Here is a 15,400-nt window from a genome sequence, read left to right as displayed (position 1 = left end):
CTAGGCACGTGGGCTTCAGTAGTTGTGGCACATGGGCTCAGTAGTTGTGGCTTGCGGGTTCTAGAGCTCAGGCTCAGTAGTTGTGGCACGCGGGCTCAGTAGTTGTGGCACATGGGCTCTAGAGCGCAGGCTCAGTAGTTGTGGCACACAGGCTTAGTTGCTCCACGGCATGTGGATCTTCCCAGACCAGGGCTCGAACCCGTGTCCCCTGCATTGGCAGGCAGATTCCTAACCACTGTGCCACCAGGGAAGTCCCAATATAATATACATATATATATATTTTTTAAATTTTGACTATCTTGGGACTTACCTCGTCATGCAGTGGTTAAGAATCTGCCTGTCAGGGCTTCCCTTTTGGCACAATGGTTAAGAAACCGCCTGCCAATGCAGGGGACATGAGTTCAAGCCCTGGTCTGGGAAGATCCCACATGCCTCGGAGCAACTAAGCCTATGCGCCACAACTACTGAGCCTACGTGCCACAACTACTGAGGCCAATGCGCCTAGAGCCCGTGCTCCGCAACAAGAGAAGCCACCACAATGAGAAGCCTGCGAACCGCTACGAAGAGTAGCCCCCACTAGCCACAACCAGGGAAAAGCCCACGTGCAGCAACAAAGACCCACTGCAGCCAAAAATAGATAAATAAATAAATAACTTTATTTTTAAAAATAATAATATTGCTAAAAAAATTTTTTGACTATCTTGAAATACTTGACTATATCTGCATATTGTTTTGTTACAATGATGACCCATAATTTTTATATATATACTTAGTTGTTGATAATATGATTATTTCTTATGTCTCCCACTATCAAAAAATATCTGACTATCCTTGTTATTTAATTTTTTTAAAAATAATAACTTTATTTTTTAAATTACCACTTTATTGAGATATAATTAGCCTACCATAGAATTTACCCTTTTAAAGTATACAATTCATTATTTTTTAATATATTCACAGAGTTATGCAACTATCAGCACTGTTCATTCAGGAACACTTCTTCACCCTAAAAGGAAACCCCATACTAGTAATCACTCTCCATTTGCCCCTCCTCACAGCCCTGTGCAACCACAATCTACTTTCTACTTTTATGGATTTGCCTAGTTTGAACATTGCATATAAATGGAATCATTTTATGTCTGATTTCTTTCACTCAGCATAATGTTCTCAAAGTTCATTCATGTTGTAGCTTTTAACAGTTCTTCATTCCTCTTTATTGCCAAATAGTGTTGCATTGTATGGGTATACCACATTTAGTTTATCCATTTATCAGTGGATAGGTATTCGGGTTATTTCCACATCTTAGTTATTACGAATAATGCTTCTACGAACATTGTGTACAAGTTTTTGTGTGGACATATGTTTTCAATTCTCTTAGGTCTAGGAGTGGAATTGTTGTTAACTCTGTTTATGAAGAACTGCCAAACTGTATTCCAAAGTTACTGCACCATTTTATATTTCCACCAACAGTGTATGATAGTTCCAGTTTTTCCATATCCTTGCCAACACTTGTTAGTGTCTCGTTTTTTAAATTATAACTATCCAAGTGAATAAGAACTGGTGTCTTGTTGTGGTTTGATTTGCATTTCTCTAATGACCGGTAATACTGAGCATCTTTTCATGTACTTATGGACCACATGTGTATCTTCTTTGAAGAAATGTCTATACAAATCCTTTGTCCATTTTTTTTTCCCTTGCCTATTTTTAAAATTGGGTTATTTGCCTTGCTGTTGAGTTGTAAGAGTTAATGATGTATTTTGGAGACAATATTCTCTCCCATTCTTTGTGTTGTCTTTTCATTTTTTGATGATGTCCTTTGAGGCATAAAAGTTTTAAATTTGATGAGGTCTGATTTATCGATTTTTTTTTTTTTTTGTCACTTTTGGCTCTGGTGTTATATCTAAGAAACCATCGCCTAATTCAGGGCCTTGAAGATTTTACTCCTATGTTTTCTTTTTCTTGTTTTTGTTTTTTAATATTTATTTATTTTATTTATTTGGCTGCGCCAGGTCTTAGTTGCAGCATGTGGGATCTTTAGTTGCAGCACATGGGATCTTTAGTTGATACATGCTGGATCTTTAGTTGCAGCATGTGGAATCTTTTAGTTGTGGCATGTGGGATCTAGTTCCCTGACCAGGGATTGAACCTGTGCCCCCTGCATTGGGAGCACAGAGTCTTAACCGCTGGACCACCAGGGAAGTCCCTTACTCCTATGTTTTTTTATAATTGTGCTTAAAGTTCGAACTGAACCTCCGATTACTCTTTCATGATAGATTGATAGAAAGAAAATTAATGAATAAAAAGCATGAACATTCTTTCAGCAATTGATGCTCATATTCATGCTTCTGCTTTCCTAAAAAGATACACAAAATTAAATATCTGTCCTATGACACTGTCCTTAGCACATGATTTTATGTGTAACATCAATTTAGTTGTGCAATGTACTTATTTTGGTCAGTTTTTATTTCAGAAGGGTTGATAGTATTCTACATCTAACCAATTTTCAATATATACATACACATATACAGGTCTGTATATATGTATATGTACAATGTATATACAGATTTTAAATGGCTCTATATTATATAATATAATTAATTTGGAATCTTTTTCAAACTAATACAAAAGTTGCAAGTGTGGTACAAAGAACTTTTCTAAAAGCATTTGAGAGTAAGTTGCTAAAGTGATGCCTCATCATCCTGAATACTTTAGTTTGTATTTTTATTAAAAAGGAAATATATTTTCCTGTGTAACCACAATACAACCATCTATTGATGTATAATATTATTACCAGTTATTCCTCAGAATGTATTCAGGTTTCACTTTTTATCTTAATATTATCCTTTATATCAAAAGCATCCAATTCAGAATTACACATTGCTTTTAAATGTCATGTCTCTTTAGTCTCCTTCAGGAGGGAACAGTTTCTCAGTTTTTGTTTTTGTCTTTTTTTAATGACCTTGACACTTGAAGATTATGGGCCCAAATTATGTAGAATGTCTCTCAATTCAGATTTATCTGATTTCATCCTCATGATAAGATTAAATTCACATTATTTGTAGCAATATCACAGAAGTAATGCTATCCTAACTTTAGTAGTAAGTTGTTCTTTGCTTTTCTTTATAATTTTTTCATTTTATCTGTTTTTTTGAACTCTATGTAAATGCAATATGTTTATTTTTCGTGTCTACTCAGCTTATTTCTTTAGGATGTTCATCCATGTTGTTGCATATAGTTATAGTTGGCATGAATCCCAGAAGCAATATAAGAAAGATAAATTTTATTATGTAAAATCAAATGCCAAACTGGGAATACTTGTTTCACATATATCCTGTAAATGGAATATATACAAATTTCTTACAAATCAGTAAGAAAAAGATGAAAAGAGTATTTTATATGTTTGTACCATTTGATTTACTTTATAACAGAATAACAGTGTGCATGTGGTAAAAATGAATGACATATATCCATATACTAACATGAGAAGATTTCTGTGGTATATTGCTTTTTTTTTTTTAAAGCAGTTTGCAAAATACAGAATAATGTACATAGAATGATACCATCTTTGGAAAAAATATAATTATTATGTGGAATTTTACTATATAGAGAGAGAAAATTTAGGAGATACACCCCAAAGTTTTTTATTAGAGTGAGAGTGGAATTATAAGGGCTGTCACTTTTGGGGGAGGGGGGCTGTCATTTTCTTTCTTAAATCTATGTGTTTACATTTTTTTATGTCTTGTTTTTCTAGAACCAGCATGTAGCTATATTTTCATTTTAAAGAATGAAATAAGAGCTTGATTTTTCTCTAACTGTATTATTTTAAATACATTTAGTTTTTATTGTATAGAATATATATGCCTCTTATTTCTGTATATTTTTCTATTCTTTTTACATACACAGCATGTTTTTCAGAGAAAGAAAAAACATATTAGGGGCTTTATCACTTTCTTTCTTTACTTTCCAAGGGAATTACCTTTAGAATTTCGGGGAGTTTTTGATAAAGAGGAGGTCGATGTTAAAGTTGAAGATAAGAAAAATGAAGTATGTATGTCAACGAAGCCTGTGTTCCAGCCCTTCTCAGGACAGGGTCACAGACTGGGAAGGTGAGTAGGCTCATGATCTGTAATTTCCATAAGCAGAGGTTTGACTAATATTCAGCTTGTCATTATTTTACTATGTAGACCACATATATAGAGTTACCATTTCTCCCATTGGAAATGAGATTTTTCATGTTAACTTTTATTGAGAACTTCTAAGTCATATTCACCTTAGTGTAAATTAACATATGCTGGCACTATACTAAAAAGTCATGGTGGCTTTTTTGGTTTTATCCGATCAGAAGTGCCTGGCTTAATGAGGATGTTGGGCAAAATTGGGTGGATAAATCATTTTTTCTCCCTTGCACCCACCACTTGAGCTTTGCCATTAATGTCAGAGTATGTAGGCTAGTGTTTGGACATAGGGTTCTGTATTATAGTTACCAATGCCTTCAGCATTGTGTTCTCTGATCATTATCTGAATTTTGAGGTAATAAAAGTGAAACAATGCCTGATAAAGTTAGTATCAGTATCAGAGCCTTTAATTATTGGGTTGGCCAAGAAGTTCGTTCGGGTTTTTCATAAGCTCTTCCGAAAAACCCAAACGAACTTTTTGACCAGCCCAATATTTTCAAACTTCGCAGTATTCATCTTATCTAATTATGCCTATGGCAGAATATGCGAAGAGGTTAAATATAGGATTGCTTTCATTTTTATGAATTCTCATATATTAATTATCAAGATTGGTACGGTATATAAGTGCATATTCATCCACACATGTAAAAATATCCCAATGTGACTTTCAGAGTGATGAGGGAATACTTTGTTTCCTTTCATTTCCTTTATAACCCAAAGACTGTTCTCTACAGAGAACTTATCATTTCTTTTAGAAATTTTAACCTGGGGGGTAGGTAAAGTTCATAGATCTGTCAGCACTATAAAATTGTTCTGTAAGGCACTATTCAAATACATAAGTATACTCTTCAAGTATACTTACGTAACAGTCCACAAGCTTACAAATTACTTAGATGTGCATAATTTTGTTAGATTCCTATAATCATCATGTATGATAGATATAACTGATATTAATATCTTTATGTGTTAGGGAACAGCTGTGACTAGCTAAAATCTTCCTAAAAGCTATACTTACTGTAAAGTTTTTATAGTAATTGTTTAATGATAAAGTTCTGCTTAATGAAAAACATGCATCTGACTTGTTGTCTGCATTTTCTTAGTGCTACACCAAAAATTGTTTCTAAAGCGAAGACTATTGAAGTTGAGAATAAAAATAAGTTGTCTACTGTCCCACTAAACAGTCTGGAACCCATCACTAATATACAGATCTGGTTAGCCAATGGGAAAAGGATTGTCCAGAAATTTAACATTTCTCATAGGTGAGTCTTCCATTTCATTATTTGTCTGATTTGTTCCCTAAGTTTTAATTGTATTTCTTCTTTTCAGGTCAGTCAACAGCTATTTTTAAGAACTAAGGATCTTAATAAATCTCTAAACATAATGTTTCATGACAGTGGAAATTCTTGGACATTAATGAAGTATTTTCAGTCTGTTTTATGGATTATCATTTCATTAGTTTTCCTGCTTACCTAGATACATAATTTTTTAAAAAATATTTTTCATTGTTTATCTGAAATGCAAATTGAAGTGGGCATCCTGTATCTTTTTTTTTTTAATTTTTATTTATTTATTTATTTTTGGCTGTGTTGGGTCTTCGTTTCTGTGCGAGGGCTTTCTCTAGTTGTGGCAAGAGGGGGCCACTCTTCATCGCGGTGCGCAGGCCTCTCACTGTCATGGCCTCTCTTGTTGCGGAGCACAGGCTCCAGACGCGCAGGCTCAGTAATTGTGGCTCACGGGCTTAGTTGCTCCGTGGCATGTGGGATCCTCCCAGACCAGGGCTCGAGCCCGTGTCCCCTGCATTAGCAGGCAGATTCTCAACCACTGCGCCACCAGGGAAGCCCTAGGTACATAATTTTAAAAGAATTATTTTTAATATGTTTTTAAGTTGATCATTAGCATTATGTGTGTATTTTTCTGTTAATTGTAGAAAAGGAATGATAATACAGGAAAGTACTGAAAGAAATTGAAATCAAGTTAAATTCCATCACCCAGAGATAATCACTACTAGTAGTTTGATGGATTTTTCCAGCTTTTATCTCATCTTAAAATGTTTTTTCATTTTAATTAAAGTAGGGACATATTGTATATAGGTTTCCAAGTTCCTGGGACCTCCTTTAAACTTTTTACATCTTCCCATCATTCTTTGAGCATTTTCTTGTTTATTGGCACAAAATTTTTTTTCAGGTTCATTCTGTACGTTTTCTAAGAAGCCCTGGTTCTTTTTAGTGGCCAAGGGTATTGAGGATCTGGTTACTAGGTATACTTATTGCCACCATTCCCAGGCCCTCTGAGTGGAAAGAGCTACAGGTGTCTATACATACATACACATATGCATATATATACACACACATTTACATCTGTATTTTTATATCTTTGCATAGCGAAAACCATGAGTTCACATAGATACCTCTAATTTCAGTTCACCACCACAGGGTTTATTCTAGTTTTCCCCTTTCCGTATTTGTAACTACTTCACTTTCTTCAGGTTAACTTTCTTCAGTGAGAAACTTGGCTCCAGTTATTCTCAATATATTTATTTATTTATTTATTAAATATTTATTTATTGGTTGCCCTGGGTCTTAGTTGCAGCAGGCGGGCTCCTTAGTTGTGGCATGTGAACTCTTAGTTGCGGTATGCATGTGTGATCTAGTTCCCTGACCAGGAATTGAACCCGGGCCCCCTTCATTGGGAGCACAGAGTCTTAACCTCTGCACCACCAGGAAAGCCCGCAATATATTTATTTATTGATCAGTTATCCTACATGTAACCAGTCCCCTTCTTCTACTGCTGCCTCCTCCCCAGCCTGGAAGCCTTCCTCTTCCTGCTGGGTCTCTTGACACATCACATCATGCCAGTGACCTGTTTGCCCTCCTGGGCTCTGGCAGTCAGTGCTGCCTATCCTCCCCCATGAGTGGTCACTCTCCACCTCTTTCTGGTTCTGACACACTGCAGTTGGCCCCTCCTCTGTATGAATGCTCTTTTTATTCTGCTTGAGACAGCCTGTTGTGCACCACCTCTCCTATATTCCTAACCCAACTTGGCCTCTGACACTCTGCACTGAACACCTCTTCTGTGTGGACACACTCCTAACCCTGCTCGTACTGCAACCGTCCCCACCTGCCTCCCTCTACATGGGCGCCCTCCTCGTGCTGGTCAGACTCTGACACCAGGAAGATGGGCCGCTTTCCTGTGCAGACGTCCTCTTCACCCAACCTGGACTCGGATTCCCTGATCTGGGCCACCACAACTCCCTCTCATATCTGGCCTGTATGCCAGTAGGTTCTCATTATTATCTATTTTATACATAGTAGTGTATATATGTCAATCCCACTCTCCCAGTTCGTCTCACCCTACCCTTCCCCTCTTGGTAACCATAAGTTTGTTGTCTACAACTCAGGTTTGTTTCTTTTTAGGGAAATAAAATATTTTAATCCCAACTTCTTTGTCTAGAAAAATACTGGCATTTTCAGTAACAAATAGTCACGTACCATTTTTTTCCCCTGAATGACTTGAAGCATTTAAAAACCTTTGACTGGCCAACGGTATTTATTAAGTGATAATGAACCAAGCTTTGTTTTTTAACTGGAATGTTTAGTCCAGTTTTTATAATGTTTTATAATATCCTGAACTAGTTAGGTTTAAGGCTACAATCTTGCTCTTTGTTTTCTCTTTACCCCATGTCTTTTTATTCTTCGTTCCTCCTTTCTTGCCTCTTTTTGAGCTTAATGAGTATTATTTTTTATCCTCTCTTAGCTTTTTAGATTGGCATTTCTTTATTCTCGTAGTAGTATTGTAGAGATCACAGTACACATTTTTAATTTTTACTGCACAGTTCCTTTAATCTTTAGTGGGTTTTTTTGTACTTATATTCTTTTCCATAAGCTTTAGCCTTTCGTTATCCAATTTTTGGTACCCAAATAAATACAAGTGACCATTTTCTTGATTTTTTTGGTAACCTGCACAGGTTAACAGAGTGGCAATTGGTGAATTTGATTGAATGGGAAAATTCTGTCCTTGGTGATGTCATATTTCATTAATTCTTTTTTTTTAAATTTTATTTATTTGTTTGTTTGTTTGTTTATTTATTTTTGGCTGTGTTGGGTCTTCATTTCTGTGCAAGGGCTTTCTCTACTTGCGGCGAGTGGGGGCCACTCTTCATCGCGGTGTGCGGGCCTCTCACTATCGCGGCCTCTCTTGTTGCGGAGCACAGGCTCCAGACGCGCAGGCTTAGTAGTTGTGGCTTACGGGCCTAGTTGCTCCACGGCATGTGGGATTTTCCCAGACCGGGGCTCGAACCCGTGTCCCCTGCATTGGCAGGCAGATTCTCAACCACTGCGCCACCAGGGAAGCCGCATTAATTCTTGTTTGCACATTTTTTCACGTTTTAGCATCTCTGAAATGGGGATGCATCCTTATAATTTCTTGTTGGCCATATGGCAGTCATGACACAATTGTCTTTGCCTTGGCATCTGCCTCAAAGCATGCAGAACAAGTGTCAGCTCAATGAAAGATCATCCCAGAGACAGTAGTGGAGCACTTTTCAAAGTACTGCTGTATCATCAACACACCCAGTGATACAGAAGGGAGTATTATATGGAAAAACATGTACATCAATGACTGAATCAGAAGTGATTTGAAGGATCTGAGTCTGAATAACGTTCAACTGTTAGGAATGACTTAACCATTTTATTCTAATCTTATTTTGGAAGTAAGTGATTTGATGAATATTTGTGTGAAAATTAGTTAAAAGTGCTCTTTCAATAAATATAAAAATTCTAAGTGTTCAAGAAACTATTTTGTCATAATCTGGATTTTTTTAAATTTTAGTAGTACATAAAATGGCAAGTCTTAGAATCAGTGGCATCTCAGGGGTTTTTTTTTGGCCGTGCTGCCTGGCTTGCAGGATCTCAGTTCCCCGACCAGGGATTGAACCCAGGCCACGACAGTGAAAGCCCAGGATCCTAACCACTAGGCCACCAGGGAACTCCCAGTGGCATCTTAATTTCGATGAACTGTATACGTACTTTCCCTTTCTATTACACACGCATATACTTACATGAACATAACTTTGAGCTACCTTCAAGATTGCAGTGATTGGGAGGACTTCCCTGGTGGCTCAGTGGTTAAGAATCCGCCTGCCAATGCAGGGGACACGGGTTCGAGCCCTGGTCCGGGAAGATCCCACATGCCGCGGAGCAACGAAGCCCATGCGCCACAACTACTGAGCCTGCACTCTAGAGCCTGCGAGCCACAACTGCTGAGCCCATGTGCCACAACTACTGAAGCCCACACGCCTAGAGCCCGTGCTCCGTAACAAAGACAAGCCACCGCAATGAGAAGCATGTGCACTGCAACGAAGAGTAGCCCCCGCTTGCCACAACTAAAGAAAGCCCACTTGCAGCAATGAAGACCAAATGCAGCCAAAAATAAATAAAATAAATAAATTTTTAAAAATCACTGTTATTAAAAAAAAAAAGATTGCAGTGATTATATTACATTATAGTGTTCATTATACTAACTGAAAATCTACCTGCACTGGGTTAAGAATTTTCTTGACTATATTTGAAGCACAGTCTGACATTGTATTGAAGAGATACGGCCTGTGTCTTTGTAGGATTACTGGTTGGACCATTTCTGATCCATTCAGAGCAAGATACGTAGATTTTTCTGTTATAGAAACTTTCAGGCATATGCAAAAGCAAAGAGATGATATAGTGATCCATCATCACTCAGTTCCCACTGAACTATGTTAAGCAAATCCCAGACTTCATATAGTTTCATATGTAGATATTTCAGAATGTGTTTCTAAAAAATAGAGACTCAAAATGTAACTATAATACCCTTGTCACATCTAAGATAAGGAATAGTGATTCCTGACTATCATCAGGGGTGAACCTTTGAAAGATAGCCCAAGTGAGTAGTTATATCATCATAATTTGATTATTCTGTATTAACATAGCCAGGTATCATCACAAGTTATTACCTTAAATTAGCTAATTCAGGTTTTCATAAAATTATATTAATAGTTTGTACTATTTTGCAGGGTAAGCCACATCAAAGACTTCATCGAAAAATACCAAGGATCTCAAAGAAGTCCTCCCTTTTCCCTGGCAACAGCTCTGCCTTTCCTCACATTGCTAGATGAAACACTCACACTGGAAGAAGCCAATTTACAGAATGCTGTAATCATTCAGAGACTCAAAAAAACCGCTGAACCTTTTAAAGAACTTTCATAACATTGATTTTTGATACACTAAGTGGAAAGTTTCCAGAAAAATGATGGTCATAAGTGGACATGTACACCAAAATGGGGGTGAAGTCAGATTTGCTGGGCTTTGCACTATTTAACTCCCTCCTGATGAGAAGATTTTAAAATAAGTACAAGTAAGGAAAGTAAACTATGACTGGAAACTATATTCAATGAACTTTTCCCAGAAGGCTACTCAGAAAGAAAAATAGACTTATTTTCAAATACCAGTTATTTAACGTAAGATATATTAAATAACTATATCATTTAAAATCTTAATACGGTATAAATTAGCAAATATGTTCATAGCATCTTTCATTCAAACATCATTCCCAAACAGCAGTGGTTTGTTTAAATGTTAGCTGTCTCAGATTTTTTTAAATAGCAATACATTAAAAAATTATACATGGCAGGTTAAAAACATCAATGCAATTTTTTTATATCTATCTGAAATACAATCAAAAGGCTGGAAGGAACTGCTTTCACCACAGCTATGCCTAAACCTCAGAAGTGTTCCCAATTTGCATTGTCTAATGGCAAGATACACTCAAATATTAACTTGGCAACAGTATCTGGGATGTATTTTCATTTAAGAATAAAATTGTGTAGCTTAGTATAATGTCAGTATCAATCTGCTGACATACATTTCAACATTTTCGAAATGTATAAATTTAAAAGAATTCTTTTTTCTCTAGGAACCGCAGTTTATCCCCTACTTTATTTTCTTTCAAAAATTAGGGGTTCTTAGTTAACATTTGGAGTGGGCCATTTGTTTGCCACCATCCACGTAGAATCTAATGCTAGTGTTGTCACGTTACTAATTGACATTTTTTAAATGCGTCGTGTAAAGTATGGTTTTCTATTTCATACATCACACAGCCCATTTATATATCAAAGGATTATTTATTACATTCTGATGTCACTAAGGAAAACATGCTAGATTTTTAACTAAAACTGGTTACACTTCAGTATTTCCCTGTCAGATTAAATCCCCTTGCCTGACAATAAGTTTAAGAAGCTTTTTGCAGACGATCTACTGAATCATATTTAAAGTGAAATATACATTGAATGTGCCAAGGAACTAAGTGGCCATGCCTAACAGCAGTAATGTTCATAGGGTGCTGGATGTCTGCTGGAAAGAGCAGTTCTCAAACTTTTTGGTCTCAAGACCTTTTGTTTATGTGGGTTATAAATACTAATATCATATTTAAAATAAAAAGTTATAAAATATTCATTAAAAATAATAAACGTGTTAATATAAAGAACATATTTATGAAAAATGTCTATTTTCCAAAATTTAAAAAGATTTAGTGAGAAACGTGGCATTGTATGTCATTTTTTGCAAATATCTTTACTGTCTGATTTAAAGAAGACAGATGGAATCTCATCTGCTTCTATATGTCTGTTGCAGTATCACACATCATGTAGCCTATAGTAAATGCTACTGTACATTCATGAGAAAGTGAAAAAAAGCAAATAACATCTTAGTATAATTATGAAAATAGTTTTGACCTTGCAGAACCCTTGAAAGAGCTAATCTTATAAAGCAGTGATTTGCAGTGATTCTCAAGCCTTAACATGGAAGAATCACTTGGGAAGCTTTTCAGAATGCCTGTTACCTGCCACCTACCACACACATTTTAACGATTCATTGTATTTGGGATGGGTTCCAGATGTCTACATTTTTAATCTCAAGTAATTCTTAGGTATGTAGTAGGAGAACCAGTCTTCAGGAAATGCTGCACTAAGCTTCCACCCTAATAAAATAAAACCTTCGTGCTGCACCATGGACAGTGCAAGACTCAACTGAAATCGGACTGTTAGACCTTTAAATTTTATTGTATCCCACCAGTTTGTTCTTAGACTGTCCTCCCACCCTTTAATTCTGAACTAATCATAAGATAAACCTGTGCTTTATCTTCTGTAAGCACAGCTGAGACAAGGCTGCAACATTTAAATGAGGTTTTTATTAAAGGCTCAGGGATAACAAAAGGGAAATATACACATAACTAGATGACCTGATTTATAAGATATATCTTATGTTTGAAGTTCATTTTAAGAATGCTTCCTTTTCTGGCTCTCAGCCTTCTAGGTGGTAGAGGTCTTTTTATCAGTAAGAGAGGGAGAATAAAGGAGAGCCTTTTCCTTTTGTCATTTACCCTCAGAAATGAACAGATATATAATAGAAAATATTTATTGTCTGTAACGTTTACGGCTGTGGTAGAGCCGTCTCTTTAGTAAAACAAGAATAATGGCATTCTTAAAAAAGTGAGGGGATGGTAAAATCAGATATAACGTAAGTCATTGTTAATATATTTTCAAGAATCTGTAAGAAAATGTTTCATATAGGCCTATCATGAAGCATTTTATAATTTTCATTTGCATAAATATAAGTCAATTTTTGACTCTCCATATATTTTTATAAAGGTACTTCTTGTTGGAAATATTTTTCTTGTACATATAAAAAGACCTCCTTTGTAGATTTTCCAGTTTATAGTAATTATTAACCAGAAGACACATTAGAGGTTTTCTTGTGTGTACATGCAGAATACACCCCAGTGAGAAGTTCTGTAGAGAAAGACCTGTCATCAGCAAGAACCCTCATTTTTGTAATTGTGAAAACTCTAATTAATGTGGATGATATTCTTAAAGGTTTTCTAAAGTGAGAACCATCTGATAAAGCTTTTTACATTAAAGTTAAAAATTCTAAAGTTGTTAATTAAATATGTAGAATACCCAAAACATGTTGACTTTAGAAAACAAACTGAATTTAGGAAGGGAAGGCAAACTTGAAAATAAAGCCAGCATCTTAGATGTGGAATACAATTTGACCTAAGTAGTTGTTTCAAAAGAGTCATCAATCAGTTTAAAACCATTGTTGGGGGTGATATGCAGAAGTACATATCTAATTTTACAGATTCTAATTTATTGGTTAAATTACTATGCATTATCCAGGTTATAAAGGTGATCTTATTTATTTTATATACTTCCCTCATTCAGAATACTTTTCATTATACTTAATTGTGTTGAAATTATGTATGCATCTATTTCAGTGCCTTAAAGTATTTTGAAAGCAGTCTTGCTAACGGTTAAAGAACTGTTGTCTTAAAGATGAAATACTGTTCATTAAAAGGATCAGTGAGATAATTTACATTTGTTTGTTATGAAAGTTACATATGGATGCATTTGTCATTTTTATTTGGCAGAGTCATTCAGTTTGAGAATCAGCAAACATTTATTAGGTGCTTTCTGTTTGCCAGGTACTTTAACCAATGTTACTTTCATTTAGTACTCAGAAGTGTTAAAATGTGATATTTTTAATACTAACTCAATGGTTGTGTTTATTTCTTACACCATCCTTTGTGTCCTTAGTTGAACTAGCGTGAAGAATCCTTAGTAAGATTTACCCCTTTGCTCTTAGTACAAACCATTTAATTTAAACATTGCTCATCACACTGAATCTTCAAATAGAAGTGGCTTATTCAGTAGACTAATATTTGGCTCTTTGTCACTTGATTTAAATGTATGTTTTTTGCACAGATAATTCATATTCATTGGAGAAAATTATACAGTTACGCTAAAATGATCTTTAGCTCACCTATTCCACCATTCAGAGATAACCACTAATAACATATTGGTGTGCATCCTTTCAGATGTTTTTAAGTGTATCAGTCTTTAGTTTTGTTTCAAAAGGCAGGCTTCTTGATTATTGTCGGCCTGTTTTATTTATTGAAGTCTATTTGTCTTTAAAAATTGCATTAGGAATATACCATCACTTTAAGCAGAATAGTAACTGTTAGGGAAAAAAATGCCTTTTAGTTACATTTCTGTGCAAAAAAGGGAGGGAGGTGTTTTTTTTTTTCTGTTGCCCACTTCCCTTCAAAAGTAAAATTGTGGTAGTACATGCAACACAGTATAAGTATCATGAGTGAAGTGTTTCCAAACCTGCTGAAATTGCATATAAAGTGTTGTGTTCAAACGTAAATTATCCAAAGAAATTCAACTTGAGTTTGTTTAGTTTCCAAGAAATTAAATATTTAACACATGCATTACCTAGTTATCTTTGCACTGTTTGCTAGGGCTGCAATCAAGGAAACTGAAGGTACCCATTTTCTAGATTAAGGAATTGAGGCATAGAAAATGGGATGACTTGCTTTATACTGGGTAGTGTATACTTTTGGGTTAGATTTAGATGTAATAGGAAATCCACACTAATAATGGCTTACAGAATACATTTAATTTTATTTCCCATGCAGAAGTCCGGAGGGAAGTAGTTCAGAGCTGCTAGATCAAAAGTCATGACTCCAGTATTGTTAATCTGCGGATCTCAGCACCAGTTAACTTGAGATCTTCATTCAGATAGCCTGTTGGCACCAGCCATCACATTTGCATTTCATCATTTCATCATTTCATCCAGTAGAAGAAGCATATCCATTCCCTTTTTTAAAAAAGCTATTGAGATGTAATTCACATACCTTACAATTCACCCATTTAAAGTGTACAACTCAGTGTTTTTTTAGTATATTCACAGGATTGTGCAGCCATCACAATCTGATTTTAGAACATTTTTATCTCTAAAAGAAACCCCATTAATAGTCTTTCTCCACCCTCAGTTCTAGACAGCCACAAGTCTACATTCTTTATATAGGTTTATTTATTTGGACATTTCATGTAAATGGAATCATACAATATGTGGTCTTTTGTGACTGGCTTTTTTCACCACATAATGTTTTCAAGGTTCATCCATGTCGTTTTTATTGCTGAATAATAGGCCATTGTATGAATATTCCTAACATCCTAAATAGCCATTAGTTGATGGACATTCGGGTTGTTTCCACTTTTTAGCTATTAAAAATAGTGCTGCTATGAACATTTGTGTTCAAGTTGTTGCGTGATCATGTTTTCATCTCTGTTACATCCTCAGGAGTGGAATAAATGCTGGGTCATATAATTTCATACTTAACTTTTGAAGAACTTC

General features: G+C 35.6%; 1 protein-coding gene across 5 annotated transcripts in view; it reads left to right on the top strand.

Moving 5' to 3' along the window:
* The window catches only part of UBXN2A (UBX domain protein 2A), a 50,373-nt gene extending 35,081 nt beyond the window's left edge, over positions 1-15,292 (top strand). For 3 of the 5 annotated variants that reach the window (XM_082427486.1, XM_082427487.1, XM_082427488.1), the window contains exons 5-7: positions 3,969-4,106; positions 5,276-5,434; positions 10,219-11,689. In XM_082427486.1, coding sequence (XP_082283612.1) covers positions 3,969-4,106; positions 5,276-5,434; positions 10,219-10,411 — 490 coding nt within the window. In that variant the 3' untranslated portion in view covers positions 10,412-11,689. Of the gene's footprint in view, positions 1-3,968; positions 4,107-5,275; positions 5,435-10,201; positions 11,690-14,678 lie in introns of those variants that run through there. The other 2 variants (XM_082427489.1, XM_082427490.1) reach the window with 2 other exon arrangements.
* Positions 15,293-15,400: the final 108 nt, after the last annotated feature.

Source organism: Balaenoptera physalus, assembly GCF_965194825.1.
Source record: "Balaenoptera physalus genome assembly, chromosome: 15".
In the NCBI taxonomy this organism is placed as follows: Eukaryota; Metazoa; Chordata; class Mammalia; order Artiodactyla; family Balaenopteridae; genus Balaenoptera; species Balaenoptera physalus.
This window is presented reverse-complemented; position numbering and strand designations above follow the sequence as displayed.